This window comes from Petromyzon marinus, chromosome 58, assembly GCF_048934315.1.
Source record: "Petromyzon marinus isolate PM22_M1 ecotype Great Lakes invasive population chromosome 58, UKy_Petmar_22M1.pri1.0, whole genome shotgun sequence".
NCBI classification, from domain to species: domain Eukaryota; kingdom Metazoa; phylum Chordata; class Hyperoartia; order Petromyzontiformes; family Petromyzontidae; genus Petromyzon; species Petromyzon marinus.
This window is the reverse complement of record NC_133724.1, coordinates 10,846,330-10,855,253: the sequence shown is the minus strand read 5'-3', so window position 1 is coordinate 10,855,253 and position 8,924 is coordinate 10,846,330. Positions and strand designations below refer to the sequence as shown.

Here is an 8,924-nt window from a genome sequence, read left to right as displayed (position 1 = left end):
TTAAAGATATTAATGCATGCGGGGTATATGGAGGTGCGGGCTATCTGAAATGTTTTACACAAAACGCTATTTTTGTGGGTTATATGCATATGCGGGCTATATGTATGGGAAATACGGTAGTTATAGTCTACATATTATTGTATACGGGTTAAAACATCCGTAGCTATTTCAGTAAAAGTTAGTCGGGAGGAAGGAGGGGGGCCTACAGTCGGATCTTGCATAGCCCCCCCCCCCCATTGATATAGGTAGCTGCGTCCCTGGCTCCACCATGTACATGAACACACGGCACGTACACTCTTTGAGCTGACGAAGTGTTTTTATTTCTCACTTATGCCACAACTTGAATTTTAGTTTTCACATAAGCACAGGACTCTCCCAAGATGTCACAATATTGCTTCGATATATATTATTTCAATTTCCACACAGGTTCAGTGAAATTATGTGATCTGCACAAATTATGTTGTGACGGGAGTGTTGGGTTTTTTTCATTTGCAAAGGGCACGTTTATATTGGTATATACATAAAATCGCAAAAGTTTTTTTCCTAAAACCACAACCGATTCCCCAGCCAAATAAATGAAAGTTACCATGATCCTCCCCAGTGCGAGCTGACGCCTTGGTTGGAAGAACGCATCTCAGACTCAGGACACAATATCCTACGTTGGCGCAGCGTTTGTCCGTCATAAACGAGATGGACATTCACACGCAGAGGATACGTGCCTCCTTCAACACGCCAGTCAATTCACGTAAACAAATCAAGTATATTTTTGGACGTATCCCAACAGCCACACGGGTCTTCTGGGAGGGCATCATTTCAACAGGTTTGGTTCAATTCATGCAAAACGCTGCAACAGTTCCGACATTCAGTCGTGTCTTATTAGCAGTCAGGCTCGCTTGAACCAATAATGGTGAACTGACAGATGCTTCGTTTATAGGAAAGGACCCACTCTTGTTAGATATGGGTACTAGTTCAACACAAAATAATAATTAGCATCACTGTAACGAATATAAGTAAGAAAACACATTTGATTTTCAGCTGCTTGTAATTTGTGGAAATGTGAATGCTTCCTGCAGGTGGCATTTTTACCCGTTCCATCGCATTCTCCCTCGGGCGAGGGGAGTGAATTTGCGAAACAAATGGAAAACACTTTTCCAGCTCAAGTGACGTTATTGCTCACCGGTATTGACTCAACAGACCCCCCCCCCCCCCCAAAACACAAGCCACTACGCTTCACAGGCAGCTAGTGCGTGAAACAACTGCGCAGAGTGCTGCACGAGGCATCGAGACAGCGGCGGTGATGATGGCGTCACACGAGACGACACTCCGAGGAAGACGAGGAGGATATTCACGCACGCACGAACAACGCCATGGACCAGCAGTGGCCGCGTTTGACACCTACAACTATTACCAGTCGACTAACATTAGGCCCAGGCCAGCCTCATTCACGCACGCAAACTTGCAGATGCGCATTAAAGAAGTTCGGGTTTCCTTTCCCAATCCCTTTTTTTAGATATAATAAAAATATAACAATGTCAGATTTTACCACTGCGCTGCTACCGCCACCCAATATCCGCTCGGTCCACTCCGAGGTGCCAGGGAGAAGAAACCCCACAGACGAGGAGCGGGGAAGCCAGCGGCATCAGCCACGCATTGACGAGGAGCCGGCGCCACTAACAATTGTCCCAGCTCTGTGGTCCTCCGTGTGTTAAGGTGTTATCGGTCAATTAATGTGTTAATATACGTGGGAGAATTGATGACCTAGAACTCATTAACCGGTGGGTCTGTCGCCTGCTAACGTGGTTTCTGTTGCCGTGAACCTGGCTCATTGATTCCTCTACCCGTGTTTGAAGGACTCGGATCAACCAGACCACAGTCCGTTTCGTCATATCCACCAGTGTGTTCAATCACCACACTGTAGGAAGCAAATAACAAAGATACTCGATATAGCCTTAAAAGATTGGGACAAGTGCCGTTAGCGAGAGCCACACCCGGCCATCTTTATCTCCCCAAGGGGGCGATGTTTACACATCGAACCAGGTACTTATTTGAGACCAAGTCGACCTAGACGAGGCCCAGGACCGGTTCAGATAATCGTCACCGGTTTAAGCCATGAGCTGAATCGAACTCGGGGCTTGCCGGGTTTTGCAGCGCGGCGCGCTAACCGCTACGGTCACCGTAGCCCCATCAACCTCCCACTCACCACACTGCAGGTCACACACCACTCCTCTTCCTACTTCTTCCCATACAACTTGTCACTGCTCCACTCAGGGATTTCCATCGTCTTTTTTCTTTCTCTTCCAAGTTCTTATAACAGCAACGACGATACGTTGCTCAATTCAAGAAACGAGTTCCACCTTATCTATTACAACTTTTAATAGTGCCGTTTATTGCCGGCCGCCTGCCGTTTTAGGACTTCACGGGGACCGTGGCTCAGCAACTGTTTTTTTTTAAATCGACAATAACATCAACACGACGGCGAGCGATACATGGACAAGAGATTCACGGCACTGCTGCATGGCACGAACACAGAGACCCTACCCTTGGGCACGGGAACCCAACACCAATCCTGTGGGCACAGCAGCTGCCACCGAGAGAAAGGGAGACATCAAAACGAAAAAACTTCAGCAACAAAGCCCGCGCATAGAAGACGGATGCTCGAACCACCCAGGGCCGGAACACTTAGAACAGCGGTCCACATCGTGACGGTTCTGGCCAGCACTCACAATAGTAGGGTTGCTTCAAAAATAACAATGATAATGTATTTAGTTATCCAGTGTTTATACTCGTGGGTCGAAATCTATGCATTCGAGAGGGGGGGGGGGGGGCGTCGCTCTATCCCCGTACAAATGAACACAGATGGCGATGAGCTCATTTGCTCTTCTGCTGGCTCGCCAGGGGCACGGCACCTCCTCCACGCCCCACGGAAAGGGAGTTTCACAAGAGGAGTGCGATCCACAAACCCCCTCCCCCCATCCGCTGCTCTCCACAGTGCTGGATTCAGGCTACGTGCATAGATAGGCACCAGTTCAAAAAGTCACGAAATGGTAACCGTTTTTTTCCAAGTGGAGCTTCAGAAACAAATGCAACTGAATGGAAATTGGGAATGTACAACCCAACAAGCCAAATAGAAGTCGCGGAAGAGGTGGCCTTATCCTTACTTTACCCCACTGCAGACAAACCTGCCGATCGGCGAGCCGTGACAGCTCGCTTCCCGTGTGCACTGGCTGGGTAGAGAGGAAATATTTCAAGAGCCGCAATGCAACGTGGAATACGAGACGGTAGTCCTTAATAAATAACGTCACGAAGGGGTTGCTTGAAGATCCGCAACTTGCCGATCACCCCTTGTGGCAATGGGGAGAACGGGGGGGTAGTGGGGGGGGGGGGATTTGAGAAAGTCACCCCCCCCCCCCCCATCGTCTGTTTGCCGCGCCGGGAGATGGAACGGAACCGGTGACCTCAGAACTCGTGCGCTGAGCACTGACGCCCGCTGTGTGGCTGCCTCCCTGCGTTGCTCGGTTTAAAACGGGTGGGCGCGTTCTACGCTTGTGTCCGGGCAATTGTGTTGTTGTATGCGTGGCAAGCCGTATTTCAACTTGTTACTGGTTAACGAGAAAAGCCGATTAAAAACAACCCTACTACTACAATAGACCGCAAGATTGCACCCTTGGTAATAGCCAAGTACAAAAAATAATATCCAAATGTTTATGTGCTTAACACGTCACACCTGGTCTATTGCACGCATGGTATTTACACAACCTACTTGCTGTGCTGTAGAACGATTAGCCCTATACCATGGTTAACACAGCACACGACCCGAACACATCTTACGTTGCTGTATAATTATTCTAAAACCTGACAAAACATTGCACTAAGAAACACTTTAGTGTTTGTGGAATCTCACAGATCCAATAATAGCCCTGAATATAAAATACTATGTACATACATATGCGAGAGTGTGTGTGTAATGGGTATGAATGCGTGGTGCGGTGGTCCAAATGTAAATGTATAGGTGCCACCGTGCCAGTATGCAATCTATTCATTCTGCAGCAGAGGCACATGTTCACTGACACACACGCACAAAGACAGAGGTCTCCCATACAGCCTTTAACAAACTGTTGGAGGAAGTGCTGTTAGCGAGTGCCTATGGAGGACTGCACGGCACACGCGGGGATGGGTGGCGATAACCACGCCCGGCCGCCTGTCCCCTCAATGCTGACGTTTACTCATCGTACCGGGTACTCATTTAAGGCTAAGTCAACCTAGCGGTGGCCCATGACCGGTTCAAATTATTTGTCATAGTTGGCAGTGGGAATCGAACTTGGGTCGTTGCTTTCGTAGCGCAGCGCTCGAATCGCGACACCACCCACTCCCTTACACTCACACCGTCTCAACGTTACACTCACACACAGTCTCAACTTTACACTCACACACTCACACCGTCTCAACTTTACACTCAATCAACACTCGCACGTGGCCATCTACCCTCTGGAAAAAAATATAGAAACTGCAAAGGAATTGAAAGGTGTCGGTGTGTGGTGTTCTGAATACATATTGCACACATACATCTATGTTTACATTATATACATGTACACACAAATGTGTCAACCACATTTGAAAATGGGATGTAATGAGTATTAAACGCATTGAGGTTCAGATATTTGTTATTTTTCAGTTTAGTAACCCATACGATGTCCCTTCACATAAATAACACATCCATTTATTGTACACATCCCATTAACCACACGGCCTTTTATGAGTTCATCATTTCGGCAGAATTGGTTTCAACGCAAGCAAACGCGAGACATGTTTCAAAGTCGTGCCGCATCAGCAGAGCCAGGCGCTTTGCTCGAACCAATGCTAGTGAACTGCCCAGATGTTTATACGGAAGGAGCATCTCTCTTTCATGTGGGTACATTTGGCAATAAGATTTAGAATTCCATTTTCAAGGTGTTTTTGACTATCCGTATATGTATATCTCTGATATGTACCGTATAATTGACAACACTATATATACTATACATGCTAAATACTGTACTAACAGTGAAAAGCTCTTTTATTGAAACAGATCTTTCACAGTACTTCAAGCACAACATTCAGCTAAAGCTGTAATTCCCCCCCCCCACGCACACGCTTACCTATTAATAATTTACTGAGCTACAGAGCAAATGACATATTGCAAGGTTTGCATCAATTGGTCTGTGGCAGAATGAAAAAAAATTCCACCGTTAAGTGACAGCGGCGCATAGACAGATATCTCTCTTTTCCAGAGCCGGGATCTCCCAAAACTTCCCAGACCAAGCAGGACGCTTTTTCTAGTCAGCTTCGAGCGGCGTTGCTCATGCTTGTTTGGCCTCGTGGACCGCTCAGCTGATTGCAAACACTTCAACGGCCCACCGACATACACCACCCACAGCCCACAGCACCACCCCTGCTGACAAAAATGCATTTCACTTCTCTCTCTAAATGCCAGTAATACAAAACTATTCTAATTACCGAAACATATATTTTTTAAACGCAAGTATTAGCTTTTTTTTTAGAGGTGGGGCAGCATATAGATATTAGGGCTAGGGGAGCTTAATCAGGGTAGTTCACCAAACTTCATTTTTAAAAATTAAATATAAGTGAAATTATGATTTAATGTCCACAACAAAAGGTGTCAATAACAGTTTTCATTATTGTCCGGCTCAACCTGCGTTTGCATCACAGCCCCAAGGAGCACGTGGAGGAGTGTCGCGGACCCCACTGCGTGGTCCCGGGGAACCACACTGAAAACTAACTGCTGCTGGCTTAGATCGGTGATCATAACCGGGCGGTATCCCGAAATAAGATTCATCACCAGACGTTGGTACAAATCAATTGGGCGCCACGGTGGTGAGATGTTAACTACCTCGCCTGGTATACAGGAGGTTCGTGGGTTCGATCCTGACCCTGACACCAATATATTTGGAGTTTGCATGTCTCTCTCCCCGTGGCTCCGTGGATTTTTCTCTGGGTCCTCCGGTTTTTTCCTCCACATTAAGAAACGTGCGTTTAGAGTATTTGGCTACTGATATAAATTTCCACTTAAGCCACTTCGTTGAGCTCTCATTTGTGGCCAGGTCGCTTCTGAAAAAGACATAGCTCAGTGGGCCTTACCTGGTAAAATAAAAATATAGTATATATAGTTAGTAATTCCTGGACTAGGTGGCAACTAGTAGTTGAGTGGATGACTGGGTGAGTGGGTCAGGCTGATCTGATCTCCAACCACCCAGACGAATAGGACTGTAGAGTTTTGCTGAGCATTCCGTGAGTTGTTGGTTTGGAGGGGAAACCCCTCAGCTCAGATGACAACAGGAGGCAAGGGGGGGTTCACTCGGCTGGGGGAGCTGTGCCTCGAATATTGCACTGATGCGGTACAGGAGGAGCTGTGAGTCGCTGGTTGTCTGACTGGCTGAAGTCCCATCCGAGGGTGTGCAAGACCAGGTAAAGTGGCAGGCAACGATGACCTCTGAGGCGAGCTGCTGAGGTGGGCGATTGTGGCGAGATGTTAACTCACTCGCCTGGTATACAGGAGGTCATGGGTTCGATCCCAACCCTGACGCCTGTTGTATATTTGGAATTTGTGTATATCTCGCTCTCTCCCTGTGGTCGCTTGGATTTTTCTCTTGGTCCTCCGGTTTTTTTCCTCCACATTTAGAATCAACATCACAAGTATTTGGCTGCGAAAAATTTCCACATTGCAAGTCACTTCGTTGAGCTATGATTTGTGGTCAGGTCGCTTCTGACAAAGAGCTATATTGATCGCTCAGTGGGCCTTACCTCGTAAAATAAAATAAAAATTAGTTTTAGTTTCGTATGGAGGCTGACCTCTATTACATCATTATAACCGTCTGGACCACATGATGGTTTCTGCAGGATTGGAAGGACCCCCTTTAAAAGGTGAACTGCACTAATTGTAGCAACTATCAGGGGCATCTCCCTCCTCAGTATCCCAGGAAAGGTCCTGGCAACGATTATTCAACATCACCTTGCCAAGGCACGTTGAGGAAAGACTTCCAGAGCCCCAATGTGGTTTCAGTTACCGCATGACCAAACAGCTTCTGTTTGGCCAGATAGAGGGTGCTAGATGGGTGATAGCACAGGCTAAAGATGAGATGGACTGATGCGGTACAGGAGGATGCGGAGCTGATTGGATGGGCCGATGGCAGGTCCTGGTGGTGTTAAGAGCGGCCTCTGTGGAGGAGGAGGCCCATGAAGGACACGACTGGGCAGTTAGAGGCGGTCGCCCTCCAACGGCAACAGAGGGCGGAGGAGCAACGTTCACAACAACGAGCGGAGCGCCGGGCGGCTAAAACACAACAAAGTGGGCACAAGTGGGGAGCACAGCTGGTGCATTTGCAAGTCATTTCGGTCAGTAAAACCACGCACAAGGCGCACCCTAAATGCTGTGGGGACATCACAGCCGCTTAGTAGCGAACGGGTATGGTGAATGATCGTTGTTGAGTGCGGTGAAACTGCTGAATGAGTGGGGTAAATCAAGCGAGTGGCTCAGGTTTAAGCCACCTTTTCCAGGCCAAACCCTCGCATATCTCATGTCCGTCAAAAAAACCCCTCGCAACCCTGATACTGTAAAAGAACACAATGCGGCTTCACCAGATCTGAACGCGCAAATTCCGTTTTCGCGGGGACAGACGGGCAGGCGGTGGGGGGTCAACTTCGTCGCCACCGGCGCTCACACACAGATCTCGATCGCCGTGATGTGCGAGCGGCCCGAGCTGTGGCTGCGATTGGCCGCCCGCGCTCCTCCCCCTCCTCCTCCCCCTCCTCCAACTCCCCCTCCGCCTCCCCCTCCGCTCTTCCCCGCGGGGGGCGACTGCGAGTGCGACTGGCGCAGGGCGCGCACGGTGGCGGCGGTGGCGGCGGCACCGGCAGACAGCGGGGGGCTATCGAGCGATGAGAAGTGGCGCAGACGGTCGGCACTTGTTGCTGCCGCCGGGAGGGGGCCGTCGCCCGGGGAGAAGTGGCGGCCACGTGCGCCGCCGCCACCACCGCCGGTATGGGCCGTGGTGGCGGTGGTGGGGCTGTCAAGTGACGAGAAGTGGCTAAGCCGGTGAGCTGCTGCAGCAGCCAATGCCGACACGGAGCCCGGGCTGTCCGTGGACGAGAAGTGGCCGAGGAGGAGCAGGCGGCGGTGGCTGCCCGTGGGGCTGTCCAGTGATGAGATGCGGTGCTGCTGCACGAGCGAGGCCAGGCGGTCCGCTTCCTCCTCCTCTTCCCCCGTGATGCCACCGCCGTCGCGAGGCCACCCGTCTGACCGCCTCCCCCCATCCCCGTTGCCGTTGGCAGCCCCCGCCAGCATCCAGTCTCGCTGCACGTAGCGGAAGAGTTCAGCGACGGCGCAGCGCCGGCAGGGGTCCGTGGCCAGCAGCCTACGGAAGAGGCGCAACGCATCGGGCGAGAAGCGGCGCCACTGCGAGGGGACGGCGCCGGAGGAGGCCGTGCCGGTGCCGGTGGCGGCCGTGGCGGCAGCCTTGCGGCGCTGCCAGGAGAGGAACTCGCCATAGAAGGGGTCGCCGGGTGTCGCCGTCTCCCAGGGGAAGTTGCCGGTGAGCATGCAAAAGAGCAGCACGGCAAAGGCCCACACGTCGATGCTGGGCCGCACACAGAAGCCGTCGGAGCGCGCCCCGTCACACAGCTCGGGCGCCGTGTAGGGAATGGTGCCGCTCACGCGCTTCACCCGGGCGCCCGCCCGCCGCGTCATGCCGAAGTCCGAAAGCTTGACGCGCCGGCACTCCCTGTCGAAGAGGAGGACGTTCTCGGGTTTGACGTCGCGGTGCACCAGCCCCCTGCCGTGCAGGAAGTCGAGCGCCAGGCCAACTTGCTGGATGCAGCGTTTCACAGTGCCTTCGGGCAGCCCCACCTGCGGGGGGACGGCAAGGAGCGGG

The 8,924-nt window shown here is 51.0% G+C and overlaps 1 protein-coding gene across 6 annotated transcripts in view; it reads right to left on the bottom strand.

The window, feature by feature from the left end:
* Nucleotides 1-297: 297 nt before the first annotated feature.
* The window catches only part of LOC116955164 (serine/threonine-protein kinase SBK1-like), a 68,631-nt gene continuing 60,004 nt past the window's right edge, over nucleotides 298-8,924 (bottom strand). For all 6 annotated transcript variants that reach the window (XM_076052922.1, XM_076052921.1, XM_076052925.1 and 3 more), the window contains one exon: nucleotides 298-8,899. In XM_076052922.1, the coding sequence (XP_075909037.1) occupies nucleotides 7,712-8,899 (1,188 nt within the window). In that variant the 3' untranslated portion in view covers nucleotides 298-7,711. The remainder of the gene's footprint in view (nucleotides 8,900-8,924) is intronic.